General features: G+C 41.4%; 1 protein-coding gene across 2 annotated transcripts in view; it reads left to right on the top strand.

Moving 5' to 3' along the window:
- The first annotated feature begins 696 nt into the window (after positions 1-696).
- LOC129540781 (uncharacterized) overlaps positions 697-19,983 on the top strand; it is a 32,805-nt gene continuing 13,518 nt past the window's right edge. Inside the window, exon 1 of one of the 2 annotated variants that reach the window (XR_016037327.1) lies at positions 697-876. Coding sequence is in view for 1 of the 2 variants with exons in the window: in XM_088835909.1 (XP_088692035.1) it covers positions 16,362-16,405 (44 nt within the window). In the remaining variant the exon portion in view is untranslated. Of the gene's footprint in view, positions 877-15,995; positions 16,406-19,983 lie in introns of those variants that run through there. The other variant, XM_088835909.1, reaches the window with a different exon arrangement.

Genomic DNA, 19,983 nt, shown 5'->3' with positions numbered 1-19,983 from the left:
AATAAACTATGTGTAATTCTTAGATAATACGGTTATTCTGAGGGTTCAATTCAATGTATTGTGGATTAATTGAAAAGATGCATGTAAAGTCACATAATATTAGTAAATACTGCCAAACCTGGAGGGTTTGACCCCTGTAGGGTCATAATACTGATTCCCAGCAAACGTTAAATGCCAATATTTGCACTGAGGATGTGGAGAGTTCACACTTTGAATAAGAAATTGCTTTGCTCATACCATCTTTTGTAGGCAATCAACAAGTTGAAGTTTATGGAAGGTCAGAAAGGAAATTGTCTCATTATGCACGGCTGGGACAGAATCCAAGCCTAGTTCAGCCTTTCTGTAAAGCCTGACTTCTGAGCCTGACCACAGGTTGACACTGGTGGCCAGGTCTGCCTGAGGCAGAGCTGTTAACCCAAGGAAACAGTTAAGCATAGTAAGTAGGTGGATATGAGGGTGCGATGTGTGAAAACACCAAGGTAGTCATAGCTGCAGGGAATGAGGCCTATCTAACATAATACCAGACAAATCATAGACCATGGTTATTTCCACATTTATTCTATAATTATTTGCTGAGTTCACACTGTAGGTACCAGAAATGAGATGAAAGGCTTTTCTCTTCAGTGGCGAGGCTGTCTCCTCGGAATAAACTTGTTGGCCAGAGGTCAAATAAGAACTGGTTTGCTAGCTCCACCCTGGAAGAATCATGTAAAAGGCCCCTAGAGCTCGAGCGTTTACTTTTCTCTTGCCTCTGTCCATTCTGATGATTTCTCTGTAGCTGCATAAGTGGCAGGCAGCCTGCAGTAAGGCCCTGCTCAGAAGACGCCCACCTCTACTGGGCCTCCTTGACCCTGGGATCTAACAGCCTCCTCCTCAGTGAGTGGCCTGGGCTCCTGGGAAGGGAGGGAATTGTGTAGAGCCAGGGAGGGGAGTGGCTGACTTCTAGGAGGGCTCCTTGGATTCTGATGTCCTTGGTGTACAAAAGGAGAAAAACATTGTCTTGTAATTTGTGAATGTGTACTTTGTTTAGAGCTCTGGGATGAATAGAAAAAGCAAAATGGCCTTATGGTGGTGACAAGGCTGCAATGAGGGTACCATTTACCAGGTAGTTGAAGCTATTTTGCTGCATTAGCAGAGAAGTCACTAGAATCTGGAGTGTCTCTGTCTGTTGGCAAGGAGGGAGGTAAGAAAGCCATTTGCCATTGTGGGCTCCACACACAAAGAAACAGAGGCTGGATTTGATGCATGAGTTCAGAGGTTCCTGTGGGTTGCACAATTAGGGTAAGAACAGTCAATAGAATTTTGTGTTGACACGTATGAACGTTCTATTTTATATTATTTAAATACATGTTAAACTCAATCTTGTTTACTACCACACCTTCCTCTAGTACCTTTTTTTTCCTCTTTAAAGATTAACATCTTTGAGATCTGAGCGCTTTGCCTTCCTTCTCTAAGTCTTCTTTAAAATTCACCGCAGCTGGTGCTCACTGTCAGCACCTGGGTGGGTCTCCTGAAGCCTGAGGACCGAGCCTCCTCTCTCCCTGGTTCCCTCCTTTTAAGCAAGTGGGGAGTCTGGCTGGAGTGCTGTTTAACCCTCAGCTGGCCAGAAGCCCCTGTTCTGCTAAACCCCTCTAAGTTCTCTCCTTCCCTTTTCCCAGGATAGGCAAGTTGGAGGATGAGCCTTCAGGAGCTGCTTAGATCCTGGTGATGAGACAGCGGTGCTGGGAGGGGAGCCCCTGGGGAGGACAGGGACGGGGTGGGGAGCTGGTGGGAGCTCCTGCAGGGGAGAAGCACTGGGCTGGGAGCAGGGAGCCCTGGTGCCAGGTGTGACTCTGCCCTGTGTGACCCAGGACAGGTTCACCTCCTGGGGAGTCTCCTGCTCTGTGACAGGAGGGGCCTGGGAATGTCCCCTCCAAGACCCCTCAGAGTTGTCATGTTCTGGGATATAGTGCCTCTCCCCAACCGGCCTCTCCTGTGAGGACTTCAAGGCTCTGCTCTGTCTCTTCACACTGTCCTGTTCTATTCTTGTTTCCTGATGGGGACTGACAACTGGTGAACCTGTTTAGGGCACCTTCAAAGAGAAGACCCCTGACCATCCTGTGGTCACTTCTCAGCTTTCAAGGAGAAAGGGGTGCTCCTCTTTAAGCATCCCCTTGGGAATCCAGCCTGGCACTCTATTTTCTCTGCCTCTGCTCCTGAGAGGGACCCAGTGTCCTCAGACCACCTGCTGAAGGACATCACCTCCACCCCACAGTGTGTGTCAACTTGGTCTACAAACCACCCTCAGGAAAGTATCTACAGGCTGGGCCACTTAGAGGCAGCTAACAAATAATTCTCCCCAAAGTTTCTCAGTTCCTGTTGGTTTAGCAGAAAATTTAGCTACTTTCATGAGGATCACAGGTGCTGAGCTCTCTTGCTAATGCTTGTGGGGAGTAATACAAACACTGCTTTGGCCAGAATTACCTGTGAAAATCTCTTAGGAAGGTAATACATTGGAGACTGAAATACTGTTCCTCAGTCAGACCAACTGCTCCATTTCCCCTTTTGGAAAAAAGGGGGTTTCTGGAGCCCAGATTAAATGGGGCACTTATGGCTACTGCCCGCTGTTATACTAAGAATTTTTTATCTGAAAATTAGAATAATTTTAACATTTGATTCTCTTCAGTTATTTATAATCTTTTAAATATGTTATTAGGTTCAGTTTGCTGATATTTTGATCACCATTTTTGTGCCTGCATTCGTAAGATATATTGGTCTATAATTTTCTTGTGGTTTCTCTATCTGGTTTTGGTATCAGTGTAATATTATGTGCATAGAACAAGTTAGGAAGTATTCTCTTATCTGCTTTTAATTCTAATTTTAGAAGAATTGGTGCTAATTCTTTTTTAACTGAGTAAAAATCATCAGTGAAATGACCTAGTCCTGGACTTTTTGTTGGAACGTTCTTTTGGCTACTACCTCAATCCTTTTATTTGATATAGGTTTGTTGTGATTTTCTATTTCTTGAGTCAGTTTTGCTCATTTGTATTTCTAAAAATTTGTCCATTTCATCTACATTATATAGATTGCTGGTGTTTGAATGTTCTAAAAATTTGTCCATTTCATCTATATTATATAGATTGCTGGTGTTTGAATGTTCAGTTTCATTTCTATGATTAGTGATTTTTGTCTTCTATTTAATTTTCCTTTGTCAGTCTCACTAATGGTTTGCCAATTTTGTTGAAATTTTTTTTTTAATCAATTTTGGTTATGTTGATCCTTTTCACTTTTTTTCTATTATCTATTGAATATTTCATTTATCTCAGCTCTGATCTGTATTGTTTCCTTCTATCTGTTAATTTTGGGTTTTGTTACACTTCTTTTTAGGTTTTTTTATTATTTATATTTGTCTGTGCTGGGTTTCTGATGCAGCACATGGGCTTTTTGTTGCTGTTCTTTGGCTTTCTCTCATTATGGTGAATGGGGGCTACTCTCTAGTTGCAGCACGCAGGCTTCTCCTTAAAGTGGCTTCTCTCATTGTGGAGCACAGGCTTTAGTGTACACAGGCTTCAGTATTTGTTGCACATAGGCTCAGTGATCGCAGCTCATGGGCTCAGTTGCCAAGGATCAAACCTGCATCCCCTATATTGGCAGGTGGGTTCTCAACCACTGGACAACCAAGAAAGTCCCTTCATTTACATCTTTAAGGTGTAAAGTTAGATCATTAAACTGAGATCTTTCTTCTTTTTAAATATATGCATTTACTGTCATAAATTACCCTCTGGCTACTGCCTTGTTGCATTCCATGTTTTGGCAGTTTTTCTTCCATTTTCCAACATCTCAGAGTGTTTTTTTTTTTCTCTCTTTTTAATTTAAGTATAATTGACTTACAATATCATATTTGTTGCAGGTGTACAACATAGTGATTCAGTACATTACATTATAGTAAATCTTATATATTTGATCACCACAATAACTCTCAGTTACCACCTGTCACCATACAAAGTTATTGCAATGTTGTTCACCATATCCCCTATGGTGTATGATTACACCCCTGTGACTTAATAATTTATAACTAGTACTTTGTATCTGTTAATCCCCATTGCCTGTTTCACCCATTGCCTCACCAGCCCTGCCTCTGGCAACCACCAGTTTGTTCTCTGTATTGATGGGTCTGTGTCTGTTTAGTTATGTTTTTTCATTTTTTTGCTTTTTCGATGCTATATATAAGGGAAACCAGGACATATTTGTCTTTGTCTGTTTGATTTATTTAGCTTAAAATAATATCTTCTAGGCCCATTCATCTCATTGCAAATGCCAAGATTTTATTTATTTTTCTATGCCGAGTAATATTCCATTATATACATAAGCTACATTTTCTTTATCCGTTTATCTATCAGTGGACATTTAGGTTGCTTTGTTATCTTGGCTATTGTAAATAATGCTGAAAAATAGTGTATGTGTCTTTTCAAATTAATGTTTTCATATTCTTCAGATAAATGTAGAGAAACGGAATTGCTGGATCCTATGGTAGTTCTGCTGTTAAGTTTTTGATGAAACTCCATTCTGTTCTGCATAGTGGCTGTGCCAATTTACATTTCCACCAACAGTGCCAAAGTGTTCCCTTTTTCCTCACTTGCTATTTCTTGTCTTCTGATAATTGTCTTTCTGACAGGTGTGAAACAATATCTCATTTTGGTTTTGATTTGGACTTCCCTAGTGATTAGTGGGCAGAGAAGGCAATGGCACCCCACTCCAGTACTCTTGCCTGGAAAATCCCATGGATGGAGGAGCCTGGTGGGCTGCAGTCCATGGGGTCATTGTGAGTCAGACACGACTGAGCGACTTCACTTTCACTTTTCACTTTCATGCATTGGAGAAGGAAATGGCAACCCACTCCTGTGTTCTTGCCTGGAGAATCCCAGGGACGGCGGAGCCTGGTGGGCTGCCTTCTATGGGGTCGCACAGAGTCGGACACGACTGAAGTGACTTAGCAGCAGCAGCAATAGTGATTAGTGGGAGCTTCCCTGGTTGCTCAATGGTGAAGAATCTGCCTGCCAATGCCTGCAATTGCAGGAGACAAATGTTCCGTCCCTGGGTCAGAAAGATCCCCTGGAGAAGTAAATGGCAACCCACTTCAGTACTCTTGCCTGGAGAATCCCATGGACAGAGGAGCCTTGAGAGCTGCAGTCCACGGAGTCTCAAAGAGTCAGACATGACTTAGCAACTAAATGACAACAAAGATTAGTGATTTGAACATTTTTCGTGTGTCTATTGGCCATTTTTGTGTCTTCTTCAGAAAAATTTCAAGTCCTGCCCATTTTTAAACTGCATTGTTTAAGTTTTTCATTTGATATTGACATATACGAGTTCTTTTATAAATTTTGGATATTAATCTCTTACCAAATGTATCATTTGAAATATCTTTTCTCATTCAGGAGGTTGCCTTTTCACTTTGTTGACAGTTTTCTTCATTGCACAGACACTGTTTAGTTTAACATATTAATAGTGCCATTTATTTTTGTTGTTACTGCTACCATCACCTGAGGAGACAGATACAAAAAAATATTGCTAAGAATGATGATAAAGAGCATACTACCTATGTTTTCTTCTAGGAATTTTATGGTTTCAGGTCTTAGATTTAGTGTTTAGTTCATGTTGAGTTTATTTTAGTATATAGTAAAAGGAAATGGTCTAGTTTCATTCTTTTGCATGCAGCTGTCAGGTTATTTTCAGAATCGTTTATTGAAGAGACTGTCTTTCCCCATTATATTTTCTTGCCTCTTACATTGTAGGCTAATTGATCCTATGACTATGAGTTTATTTCTGGGTTCTTTATTCTGTTCTGTTGATCTATAAATCTATTTTTTTGTGCCAGTACCATATTGTTTTCATTATTTTAGCATTTTAATATAGTTTGAAATCAGGGAGTGTGATGTTTCCAGCTTTGTTCTTCTTTCTCAAAACTGCTTTGCATATTTTTTTTCTTTTGTGATTCTATACAATTTTAGATTATTTCTTTGAAAATTGCCATTGGAATTTCAGTTGAGATTGCAACAAATCTATAGATTGTTTTGAGTAGTATGGACATTTTAACAATATTGTTTCTTCAAATCCATGAAAACAAAATTTTCTTTCCACTTATTTGTTCATCATCAATTTATTTCATCAGTGTCCTATAGTTCTTTTCCTTCCTTGGTTAAATTTATTCTAAGGTATTTATTCTAAGGTATTTTATTCTTTTTGATGGATTTTTAAATAAAATTGCTTTCTATTTTCTCTCTGATAGTTTGTTAGCAGTGTGTAGAAATGCAATAGATGTCTTGTATATAAATTTTTTATCCTGAAAGTTTACTAAACTCATTTATTAGTTCTAATATTTTTTTGTGGAGTCTTTAAGGCTTCCTATATATAGTGTCATGTCATCTACAAGTAATGACATTTTATTTATTTATTTCCTTCCAGTTTCGATTTTTTTATTTCCTTGTTCAATGACTGTGGCTAGTACTCCAAATACTATGTTGAATAAAAGTGGCTAGATTGAGTATCCTTGTCTTGCTTCTAATCTCAGAGGAATGTTCTCCTTTGTCTTTTATTATGATCTTTTTTAAAAAGTCTATTTTGTCTGATACAAGTATTGCTAACCTAGCTTTCTTTTCATTTTCATTTGTCTCTTATAGGCAGCATATAGATGGATCTTTTTTTTTTTTTTTAATTCATTCAACCACACTGTCTTTTGGTTGGTACATTTAGTCTATTTACATTCAAAATGATTACTGATAAATATGTAATTATTGCCATTTTGTTGTCTTCTGGTTATTTGGTTTTCTCTGTTCCTTTCTTCTTCTCTTGGCTTTTCCCTTCTAGTTTGATGATTTTGTGTGTGTGTGTGTGTGTGTTATGTTTGGATTCCTTTCTCTCTCTCTCTCTTTTTTTTTTTTTTATATATCTACCGTACACATTTTTTGTTGTTACAATAATGTACATAATTGTTTAAGCTGATAGTCACATAAAGTTCAGGTACTTCAGCATTCTAAAAGTACTACATTTTTTCTTCTCTTCCTCCAAATTTAATGTCTTTGATGGCATACTTTACATCTTTTAATTTCGAGTATATTTATTAAATATTTATTGAAGTTACAGTTGATTTTACTATTTTTTTCTTTTAACTTTCATACTAGCTTTCAAATGGCTGCCCATTGCCTTTACTACATATTTGCCTTTACTGGTGAGATTCTTTTTTCTCATTTCTAGTTATGGCCTTTTCTTTTCTGCTTAAAGAAGACCCTTTAGCATTTCTTTAAAGCCAATTTATTGAGTTAAGCTTGTTTAGTTTTGATTGACTAAGAAACTCTTTATCTCTCCTTCAATTCTTTTTAAAATAATTTTTATTTATGCATTTATCTTTTGGCTGTTCCGGGTCTTCATTGCAGTGCACAGGCTTTGTCCAGGTGTGGAGGCTGCGGGCCACACTTTGCTGCAGTGTGCGGGCTTCTCATTGTGATGACGTCTCTTGTTGTGCAGCACAGGCTCTAGGTGTGTGGGCTTCAGTAGTCGCAGCATGTGGACTCAGTTGTGGCTTGCAGGCTCTAGAAAGTGGGCTCAGTAGTTGCGGTACATGGGCTTTGTTGTTCCGTGGTATGTGGAAACTCCCCAGTCCAGGGATCAAACCCATGTCCCCTGCATTGGCAGGTGGATTCTTATCCACTGAGCCACCAAGGAAGTCCTCTCCTTCAATCCTGGTTGATAACCTTGTCAAGTAAAGTATTCTGGTTGTAAGTCATCTTTTTTTTTTTTTTTTAATTCAGCACATTAACTACATCATTCCACTCCCCTCTGGCCTACCGAATTTTTGCTGAATCATCTGATAGTCTTATGGGGGTCCTCTTGTATGTAACTAGTCATTTTTCTCTTGCAGCCTTTAAAATTCTCTCTTTATCTTTCACATTTGTCATTTTAATTATGATCATGTCTTGTTATGAACCTCTTCCAGTTCATCTTGTTTGAAACTCTCTGTCATTCCTAGACCTGGATATGTGTCTCCTTCCCCAGGTTAGGGAAGTTTGGTCATTGCTTCTTTAATTTTTTTTTTTTTTTTTAACCCCTTTCTCTGTCTCTTTTCTTCTTCTGAAACCCTGTAATACAAATGTTGGTACACTTGATATTTTCCCAGATGTCAAACTATCTTCATTTTTTAAAATTACTTTTTTGTTTTTGCTGCTTATCTTCCAGATCACTCATCCATTTTTGTATCATTTAATCTACAGTTGATTCCCTCTAGTGTATTTTTAATTTCAGTTGTTGCATTCTTTAGCTCTGACTGGTTCTGCCTTACTTTTCCTAAATCTTTGTGAAATTCTTGCTGTGTTCCTACATTCTTATACCAAGTTCACTTAGTCTCCTTATGACCATTATTTTTAAGTCTTCATCAGGTAAATCACTCATCTCCATTTTATTACGGTTTTTATTGCTGGAATTTTATCTTGTTCTTTTATTTGAAACATGTATTTCTGTCTCTTCATTTAGTTTGACTTTCTGTGTTTATGTCTGTGAAATTAGGCCAGACCACTACCTCCCCTGGTCTTGGAGGTATGTCCCATTTGTAGACTGTGCTAAGAGGCTTTGGCAGGTTATCTGGCGCTGAAGTAGATGCCAGCATGGAATATACTGGGTTGCACCATACTGGGGCTGTCTTTGCAGGATGGCCAGGGCTGGAGGGGGCACAGAGTAGGTGGTTCCTATAGTGTGCCATGCCAGTATTGCTCGACAGGATGGCTGGAGTTGGAACAGACATGGACTGGGGCTGGGGTCCCAGAGTGTACCAGAGCAGGAGGGCTGTAACAGGAGTAAGCACAGGCCAGGGTTCCCAGCAAGCACTGAGCTGGGGCTATTCCAGTGGCGCTGCTGCATGCATGCATGCTGAGTTGCCTCATTCATGCCCAACTCTTTGAGACCCCATGAACTGTACCCCACCAGGCCCCTCTGTCCACAGGATTCTCCAAACAAAAATACTGGAGTGGGTTGCCATTCCCTTTTCCAGGGGATCTTCCTGACGCAGGGTTCAAACCTGCATCTCTTACGTCATCTGCATTGGCAGCTGAGTTCTTACCACTAGTGCCACCAGAGCTGGAGTAAGCACAGGCCTGAGGGGAAGGATGGTTCTGGGGCACACCACATTGGGGCCACCTTGGAAAGACAGCTGATGCTGGGGCAGGCACAGGTTGGAAAAACCAAGGTGTATGGTTCTGGGCCAACTTAGGGGAAGCTGTATTTGGTTGGGGTCAGGTGCCTGGGATTTGCTGGGGTGGCCTTAGCAGGCCAGCTAGAGTGTCTGGACATATTCCCACCCATGCTATCAAGGGGAAGGAAAACAAAAACAGTACTCTCTCATGCCTGCGACCCTGGAGAAAATGCCATCTTCCCATTTGGCAGATGTTCAACAGTTAGTAAATGGATTTCCTTTATGTATAGCCCAGGTGATTTTTTAAACCACTGTTTTATTATTGTGCCCCCCAGGGTGGGCTAATCTGTGCATGGGCCCCTCAGTGATATTCCTTCTTATTGAATTTTTCCACATCAGAAATGGGTTTCCTGTTCATACCACATCTTCATTTTTCCTACCCACCTCTAGGTGGTCACTCTCACTTTATCACTTGTACAGAAGCTGTTCAATCAGCCTTTAGTTCTTCTTTAGGAGGAATGCTCTATACATATGTGTAGATTCAGTATCTGCATGAGAGGAGGTGACTGCAGGGTCTTCCTACACTGCCATCTTAGAGTGAAAGCCTCCCACTGTTTTGTTTTTTTTTTTAATTTCCCTGTGTGTTTGCCTTTGATCCACAGGTTGTTTTATTGTGTGTTATTTAAATTCCATGTATTGGTGATGTTTCTAGTCTTCCTTCTATTACTGACTTCTAGCTTCATTCAAGGGTGGTCAGAGAAGATACTTCGTATGATTTGATTCTACTTGAATTTACTGAGATTTATTCTGTGGCCTAATATAAGGTTCTGAAGAATGGTTCGTGCACACCTGAGAACAAATATATTCTATTGTTGTCGGGTGAAGTCGTCTATGTGTTTCTGTTAGGGTGAGTTTGTCTTAGAGAGTATTGCTCACATCTTCTATTTCCATACTCATATGTATATGCGTGCTCAGTCATGTCCGACTCCTTGTGACCTCATGGACTGTAGCCCGCCAGCCTCCTCTGTCCATGAGATTTCCCAGGTGAGAATATTAGAGTGGGTTGCCATTTTTCATATGTCAAATTGGTTGGGCCATGGCACCCACTTATTTGGTCAAAAATTATTCTTGATATCTTCATGAAGGTGTTTTTAGGATGAGATTAACATTTAAATCTATTAAGTTTGAGTAAAGCTTATTACCCTTCATGCTGCTGCTGCTAAGTCACTTCAGTCGTGTCTGACTCTGTGTGACCCCATAGACGGAAGCCCACCAGGTTCCACTGTCCCTGGGATTCTCCAGGCAAGAACACTGGAGTAGATTGCCATTTCCTTTTCCAATGCGTGAAAGTGAAAAGTGAAAGTGAAGTCGCTCAGTCATGTCCGAACCTTAGCGACCCCACGGACTGCAGCCTACCTTTGGTTTCCCTTTAGTGTGGGTGGGCCTCTTCTAATCAGTTTAAAGCCTTAATGCAACAAGGACGGATCTCTTCTGAGCACAAAGAAATTCTTCCAGCAGACTGCTTTTGGACTACAGCTACAAATCTTTTCGGAGGCTTCAGCCTTCTGGCCTACCCCATGAGATTTTGGAAGCACCAACCTTCCACAGTCACATGAGCCAATTCATTAAAGTAAATATATATATATAATAAATATATATATTTCTTTAAGTCAGTAAATAAATATACAAACTTATAATTGGAATGTATGTTTGGAATAGACATACTCAGCAACTGGCAGAATCCTCACACTGGTTCCCTGACTTGTGAAGTGAGAGCTATTCTGGTATGAAAGGTAAAGTGAAAGCCACTAGAACCAACTCTACCTATAAAAAGTAAACCATGGGCAATTCTGTGTTTGCAGATGAACCTCACAGATTAGTGCCAAGAAATTAAAAGATGCAGGAGTATTGATTCCCATTCCCAACCAACTTCCCTATTTTAGCTGTGCAGAAGACAGATGGGTCTTGGAGAATAACAGTGGATTCTAAGAGTTAGGCTTGCTTACAGAGGACTGAGGTGGTGGCTTGAACTGCAGCTGCTGTATTAGATGTGGTTTCATTGCTTGACCAGATTAACTCATCCCCTGGTAACTGGTATATAGCTAATGGTCTGGCAAATCCTTGTTTCTCCAGCCCTGTTCAAAAAAAATCACTGGAAACAGTTTTCTTTCTGCTGGTAAGAGCAATAATTAAACTTTTATTGTTCTATTTGAAGGTTATATCAACTCTCACCTGTATTGTTGCTGTTCAGTCGTTAAGTCATGTCCAGTGCTTTGTGACTCCATGAACTGAGCCATGCTTCTAGGTCCATCACTAGCTCCCAGAGTCTGCTCAAACTCATGTCCATTGAGTCAATGATGCCATCCAACCATCACATCCTCTGTCATCCCCTTCTTCTCCTGCCCGCAATCTTTCCCAGCATCAGGGTCTTTTCCAATGCAACATAACTTGCAGGGATCTTAGTCACCTCTCCTTTCCACAATATATCACACTGGTTCATTACATTGATGATGTTGTGCTGAGTAGACCTAATGAGTGAGTAGTTGCAACTACTCTCGACTTATTGGTTAAAACATGTATATTAGAGGGTGGGAAATAAACTTAACAAAAACTCAGGGACTTTCTACTTTAGTGAAACCTCAAGGGAGTTGATGGTACAGGGCAAGTTGAAATATCCTTTCTAAGGTAGAGTATACATTGCTGTACTTCTGGTCCCTCCTACAACCAAAAAAACCTAAACCAAAACAAAAAACAACCTAGGCACAATGCCTGGAAGTCTCTTGGGATTTTGGAAATAACTTGCTCCTCATTTGTATGTGCTACTCCAGCCCATTACCAGTTGACCTGAAAAGCTATGAGTTTCGAATAGGGCCCAGAATAAGATGAGCTAGCTTCTTTGTGCTCAAGTCATGTGATACAACAGATCCAATGGTGCTTGAAGGGGGTGCTGATTGGAGACTTAGCAGCTCCCTATAAGTGAATCACAGTGAAGGCCCTCAGGATTTTGAAGCACAGCCCTGTCATTGTGGATAATTATTCTCCTTCTAAGAAACAACATTTGGCTTACTACTGGGCCTTAGTAAAGATTGATGCTTAACCGCAGACCACCAAACTATCATGCTGAAAGCAAAGGAAATACAAAATGGTTTATGTAGTTATAAATACCAGCTACCATATTCTAGTTACAGAAATCAGAAGCAAGGACTGTAATTGTCATATTTTTTTTCTCATTCTGTTATAAGGACATTTGTGTGTTCAGTGTATATATTTATGTTATATATAACATGTTAAATATCTTTTTTTCTTCTATCTCTTATCCCCTTATTGTATAAGATATACTAACTATGACATTAAACTAAAAAACTTCTGCACAGCAAAAGAAATGATCAACAAAATGAATAGGCAACATAGGGAATGGGAAAAAATATTTGCAAATCATACAAGATAACAGGTTAATATCTAAAATACAAATAAGGAACTCATACAACCCAGTAGCAAAAATGCACAAATGATATATTTTTCAAAAGTACAAAGGAACTTAATAGACATTTTTCCAAAGGAAATATTCAAATGACTATTGGAATGTGAAAAGTTGCTCAATTACTAATCATCAGGGAAATTCAAATTAAAACCTGAGTGAGATATCACCTCACATCTGTTAAAATGACTATTACCAAAAAGACAAGCAATAGCAAGTGCTGCTGAGGAGGTGGAGAAAAGAGAACATTTGTGCACTGTTGTTGAAATTGTAAATTGGTGCAGTCACAATGGAAAAGAGCACAGATGTTTCCCCAAAAATTAAAAAGAAAACTACCATATAGTCATCAGTTGCGCTTCTTGGTATCCTAAGGAAATGCAATGGTCATTTCAAAGAGATGTCTGCACCCTCATTTTTACTGTAGCATTATGCTGGGAAATATTGAGGGCAGGAGGAGAAGGGGACGATAGAGGATGAGATGGTTGGATGGCATCACTGACTCAATGGACATGGGTTTGGGTGAACTCCGGGAGTTGTTGATGGACAGGGAGGCCTGGCGTGCTGTGGTTCATGGGGTCGCAAAGAGTTGGACACTACTGAGTGACTGAACTGAACTGAACTGATTTACAGTAGCCAAGACATGAAAACAACCTGTGTCTTGACAGATGAGTGGATAAAGAAGATATAATGTATATTTATATTGCAATGAAATATATGCAGCCATATAAAAGGAGGAAATCCTGTCATTTGAAACAACATGGATGAAAGTTGAGGGCTTATGTTAAGTGAAATAAGTCAGACGAAGAAAGACAAACACTGTATGATTTTACTCACATGTGCAAACTTAAAAAAAAAAAAAACTTCATAGAAACAGAAAAAAAGATTGGTGGTGGCCAGAGTTGGGGGTGGGGGAGACAGGAAAAGTCCTGTAGAGATCCAGAGACTGCCCTACAATTTCTGTGGGGCTTGCATCTCAGATCTTTTGTTCTTCCTGGATTCATCTCACTAGACTCCATATTTCTCTCCCATATGGCACCTGCCCCCACTCTCCCCACCCCCACACACATGCACGTTTGCCGCTGCAGATCAAAGTCCGCTTTCCTTTTATTTCACAAATATTGCCAGCACAAGACCATTGTGTATAGTAAATTCTTAACTTACCAAATGCTCTGTGGTTGGTATTCATATGCTTGTTTATGCCTTGATACAGGATGGATGGAACATTAAGATTAGACTCCCTTAAAAAGTCCTTGGCATTTTACCAGCCTGGAGTGTGTTTTGGCTGACTCCTTTCCAATGTCACGGGCCTCCAGCCACGTGACTGGTTCCTGTCTCCAGACCCGTCTTCTCCCCCCTCTTCCACAGAAATAATTTCATAATCAAACAGTTACCAAAGAAGGAGCCCTTTCAGGAGAGAAACAGAGGACATAAGAGGGAGTGGTGGCAAATGAGACTGGCTCTGCATTATTATTCAGGTGACCAGGGGATGAACTGTTTCTATTTTGACTTCAAAATAAGAAGCTTCTGACTACAGGCTGCACAGATAGCCTTTGTAAGATATTTACACGTTACTATGCAGAGTAGAGGGGAAATAAAGCCAGTGCTGAATAGTCTCTTGTCTAGGATGCTTCAGAGTAGTTTGGGGGAGGGAAGAGGCTAGACTGTAAGTGACTTGCTTGAGGCCACACAGTGGGATGGGAGAGGGGCTATGATGTTGGGGAGTAATTCCTGAATTTATTTCATAAGTCCCTATCTCTATCTGTTGATTAGCTGTGCGACCTTTTATGGGTCACATAACCCCTTTAGGACTTATGTTTCACATCTGTAATATGGTTTTATATGCAGTGGCCTGACTTTCTTGAGTGTGTGGGAGTGAAATCAAACCTACAGGCTATAAAGCCTTGAATACTGGTTCCCAGGACAAAGTAAATACCAATATTTGCATTGGGGATGTGGGGAGTTGACACTTTCCATTCAGAGCTTTGTAGCTGGGCAACTGACAGTTGACATTTATTGAAAATGAGAAAGGAAATTTGACTCACACTGAAGAGGGTAGAAACCGAAGACAACCACCATATCCAGGAAAGCCTAGCTCAATCTTGCTATAAAAGCATGACTTCTGTGCCTCACCATAGGCTGGCATTGACGATCAAGGCTGCTGGGGTAGAGCTATTGACCCAGGAAAGCAGCAAACTGTGGGTGGATGATGCGTGTGGGGACTCCCCGGCACAATTCCAGGCTGGTCCTAAAGTGATACTGTTTGTTGATGTAGTCCAGCATTATTTGTTCACTGCCTGCTGTGTTGCTGGGGTTTCGGTGCTTATTATGTTTCAGCAAAGAAGATATTGGGAGTGCAGAGATGATCAAGTTCAATCCCAGCCTTCAAGGGGCTGACAATCCAGGGAGAAACTCAAACAACCATAATAGAAAAAGAAAATCACTATATGTTGTTATACCCACAACACAGTTGTGAGCCTAGAAACACCCTCCACTGGCCTGAATGCTCCATGATGTTCCCAGAGGTAAAGAAGGTGAAGGCAGTTGGCAGGTCACTCCAAGTTTGCCAGCTGAGAACCGGTTTGAAGAATGTGTGCTTGGGAAGAAAAAAGCACATGGTGACACAGAAGGGCAAAAAGCTCAGAATGTTTAAGATGGCAGAGGAATTCTCTGTTACTAGAAGCTAACAACCTTTGGAAAGAGTTTTGGCTTCATTTTAACCTATCAGCCTGGTTTTCTCTCAGAGTCATCTTCTGAGAACTAATTTCTTAGCCAGTGGTAAGCAAATATAGTCACAGTTTCTGTACCTCTAGGCTTGGCTGGATAGTGTTGTTCTTCTCTGTCATCTGCAGCTGTGCAGGTAGCCTGACATGGGTCCCTGCTGGGCCTCCCAGCTTCTGGGCTGCATTTGCCTCCTGCAGAGTTAGGGTTTTGGTTCAAGTTTCCTAGGACTTGCATGGCAACAGAGTGGTGCCAGGATACAGATGGATCCTGACCATCTGGAGGGCTGTTTAAGCTGCCAGGGCCTGGGAAACTGAGCCACTGGGGGCAGCTTAGACAGTATGAGCCACTCGAATCCTCACTATTGCACCCACTGAGCTTCAGCTCAGTTACTCTGATTCTCATCCTGTGCTCCAAAAGACTCACTCACTTCCTAGCATCAGTCTTAGAAAGCTGGCAAACGAAGGGAGTGTTCCTTTTTTTTCCTGCCCTTGGGGAATAGCTATTGCTCTGTAAACAAAGCTCTGAATCCACTCTGTTATTCAGTTTTTCTGAAAAAAACTCTCCCAAAACTTATGGTGGGGTCCTGGTCCGGCTTCACATCTAAAATTAAAGGGAGAAATGAGCTTCCACATTAGAAAAGAATCTGCAATCAGGATGCCACAAAATTGGAGAAATACTTATATATCTCATAAAGTATGTCTATTGCACCCGCATTTTTGTTTTGGAAAATAGTTTTTCATAAGAAATGTTGTTTACTTAAACATGTAGTGGATTCATAACAGAATACCACAAACTCTGTGACTTAAATAGCACGCATTTAATATCTCTCAGTTCTGTAAGTGAGAAGTTTGACACATCTGGGTGAGTTCTCTGATCTGTGTCTCACAAAGCTGAAATCAGTGTTTCAGCCGATAGCATTCTCATCTGGAGCTTGGGGTCCTTCTCTAAGCTCATTCTTATTGTTGAAATAATTCAGTTTCTTGTGGTTACAGGTCTTGCTGCATGTTAACCAGAGAGGACATCCAACTCCTGGAGGCCACACCCAGGTACTTCCCCCCAGGGCCCCTTCATCACAGCAGTGTAGAACCTTTCATGCTTTATCTCTCTGTTCCTCTTTTTCCATCTGGAGAAAACTCTTGTGAATGTATTGCTGCTGCTGCTAAGTTGCTTCAGTAGTGTCTGACTCTGCGTGACCCCAGAGACGGCAGTCTACCAGACTCCACCATCCCTGGGATTCTCCAGGCAAGAACACTGGAGTGGGTTGCCATTGCCTTCTCTGGTGAATGAATTAGGCCTTCTCAATTATCTTCCTTCCTTAAAACTACATAATCTAATCAAGAAGTATAATCGATCATGTTCACAGCTGTGGAAATTAGAGTGAGAAATTGTGGGAGCCAATTAAGAGATAAATAGGTATGCATATATATGATTTATATTTCTATTTGTATTTTAGGTTATGTTAAATATTCAACTTTTTTCTACATATAACTGCAAACTATATGGACTATCCTTCCGGTCTTCCCTCTGCCACTCTCATCCCAGTTGCACAGATGTGCTCAAGTACTTGGTACCTGACAGTGACTGAGGAATCCAGCTGTTCTCAACATGATGCAATGAATGTCTTCTTAAAGTCAGTAATGTGTTGAACATAAAGGTTCTGATGGGACCACAACTTCCTCCTGTACAATGGAATACACAGATGCATGATTCTCTGGATTTGAACCCTTTATCTGATGTTGTCCCATGGCCTCTGGGGAGGAGTCCCTGATAGGGGTGCTTGGTGGAGAAAAGGGCACTGGCTGGGGAATACTGGTTATGTCTATGGCTTTGGTCAAGTAATAATAACAGTAATAGCTTTATTGAGTCAGAGAAGGCAATGGCAAGCCACTCCAGTACTCTTGCCTAGAAAATCCCATGGATGGAGGAGCCTGGTAGGCTGCAGTCCGTGGGGTCGCTAAGGGTCGGACACAACTGAGTGACTTCACTTTCACTTTCCACTTTCACACATTGGAGAAGGAAATGGCAACCCACTCCAATGTTCTTGCCTGGAGAATCCCAGGGACAGGGGAGCCTGGTGGGCTTCCATCTATGGGGTCACACAGAGTCGGACACGACTGAAGTGACTTAGCAGCAGCAGCAGCAGCAGCAGCAGCAGCAGCAGCAGCTTTATTGAGTATTGTTTGGACCAGATTCTGTGCTCAAAGCTTCATAAAGGCTTTTATTTTAGAAAGGAGGTCTCAAAGGCCATGCCAAACATGCAGGTGCTGTTTGCAAGACATAAGGAATGATGAGCCGCTAGGTGTGAAGAATAGGCCTGGAGCCTGTGAGAGTCTGTTTTTCCAGGAAGGCCTGGAATGCAAGCAGCAATTGCCATATGTTGCTCTAATGGCATGTAGCATGAGGTCAGCAGAGGACAATTTGCGTCAATAATCCAAGGGCAACTTTTGGCCATGGGGCTCCACAGACTCTTAGAGACCTGCGGGAAGTTTGTTAAAGTCTCTACAGTGAAGGAGAGTCTGGGGAAACTAATAGGAGTGCCTGTTATATTGTGATTTGGACAGACTCTAGAGCCGTTTCTTGCAAGGGGCCACATACAGAGTGGGCTGCTTTGTGAGTAAGAGCAGAAATGGGCTTCAGTAAAATTTGTAAAGACATTATACATTGCTTTCAGAACCAAAAATGCCTAAAAGATGTTGGGCTTTTTTTAATGTCATGAGTGCTGAAAGGGTCAATTGTTGTTTCTTGATTGTGTCAGGGGTGTAGCAACCCTTGACATTCTAAATAATTTTGAGAAACTTAACCAAAGTGGATGGGTCTTACACTGTGTGTGAAGCAATGGTCCAACTCTTTGTGAGGTCCTTTGTGAGGATCTGTAGGTCCTGAATGAGTGTGTCAAATGAGTTAGTATTCTCCCTTTCGGGCATACATCTAAAAGCATTGGAATCAGGATCTCGAAGAGATATCTGAATTCCCATAATTGTTGCAGTATTATTCACAATAACCAAAATATGGAGACAACTCAAATATCCATTAACAGGTAAATAAATAAAGGAAATGTGAATATTTATTTTTAAGGCTGGAGTATTATTAAGCCTTAAAAAAGGATGAAATCCTACTACTTGGAATAACATGGATACACCTGTAAGGCATTATGCTCAATGAAATAAGCCAGGCACAGAATGACAGATACTGCATGTTCTGGGCTTCCCTGGTGGCTTCAGATGGTAAAGAATCCACATGTAATACAGGAGACTCAGGTTCAGTCTCTGGGTTGGGAAGATCCCCTGGACAGGGGAATGGCTACCCACTCCAATATTCTTGCCTGAAGAACTCCATGGACAAAGGAGCCTAGTGGGCTATAGTCCGCAAAGAGTCAGACACAACTGAGCAAGTAACATTTTACTTTCACATAAAGTTAGAGTTGCACAAGATGAATGTGTTCCAGAGACCTGTTGTAAAATGGAGTGCCTATAATTAACAATAAAGTAAATTTTGTTAAGAGGGTGAATATCTCATGTTAAACATTATTATGCACATGCACACATATATGCACACCCTAAAGGGACACAAGAAAACTTGGGGAAGTGATGAAAATGTTTATTACCTGGACTGTGGTGAAGGTAACAAAAGTGTATACAAGTGTTCAAACTCACCTATTTGTATTTATTGATTACGTATAGTTTCTCATATCAATTATACATCAGTAAAGCTGGAGTGAGGAAGTCAAACATCAAATATGGAATCATACTCTTTATCACATGGAAGCTTAAAACCCCCTGTCCTTTCTTAACCCAAAGAAGGCTCTGGCTGCTCCTTAGTGTGGGCTCTGACAGAAAATTTCCAGCTAGAAGGCATGTAAATGCAGCATCAACAGGGTCCTTCAAGACTTAAATTAGTCAGAAAGGTGCTTTTCCCCTGCTTGTAAAAAGGCAAAAGTCAGTTGCTGGGAGGTGGGATGAAACCAGGGTCTACGGTGGCAGACGCACGGGTGGGCCTGCTTAGCCTCCGGGTTGTGCCACACCCCGGAAAGTGACCATGTGTGGCCGGTGGTTTCTCAGACATCTGGGAATGGCTACAGCAATGTCTTCTTAGGGAGTTGCCAGTGAGTGTGTCCAAGGGGTTGGTTTCTCCCCCACTGTAGAGTAGCACTCTGGAGCAGCTGCCCAGGAGCCTCGGCTTCCACACCTTGCCTTATCCTCAGCATTTAGGGACAGCCTCGACATCCTTCCCTCCCCGACAGACTGTGAGAAAATCATGAGCACCTTCAGACCACCTTTGCCACTTCACCTTCCTGCTCCTGTCCTCGACGGTGAGACCTAGACTTCTAACCCACGTGACGCTGTAGTCACTGCCTGGGGTTGCTGTGACACTGCCTACCACAGCCAGAACCTCCTCTGCTTCAAGCCTGCTGCCTTCCCACATCTGCCATGTTGGGACAAGGGCTGGGGAGCAGTGGGGGAAGGAAGAGCTTTCACTTGGAGGGACCTGGTCTGATTTGTACTAGCCGGAGGGCACACAAGTGCCTTGAGAAGGGCAGCCACTTGTCATGACTCAGAGTCACTCATGGCTGCAACAGAACTTGCACCTTCCTCTGGTTTCTGCACCCTAGAAGGAGTCCCTCAGC

The sequence above is a fragment of the Moschus berezovskii genome, chromosome 4, assembly GCF_049115385.1.
Source record: "Moschus berezovskii isolate FMDL1 chromosome 4, NW_MosBer_1.0, whole genome shotgun sequence".
In the NCBI taxonomy this organism is placed as follows: domain Eukaryota; kingdom Metazoa; phylum Chordata; class Mammalia; order Artiodactyla; family Moschidae; genus Moschus; species Moschus berezovskii.
Note: the sequence above shows the minus strand (reverse complement) of the source record. Positions and strands in the feature narration are given on the sequence as shown.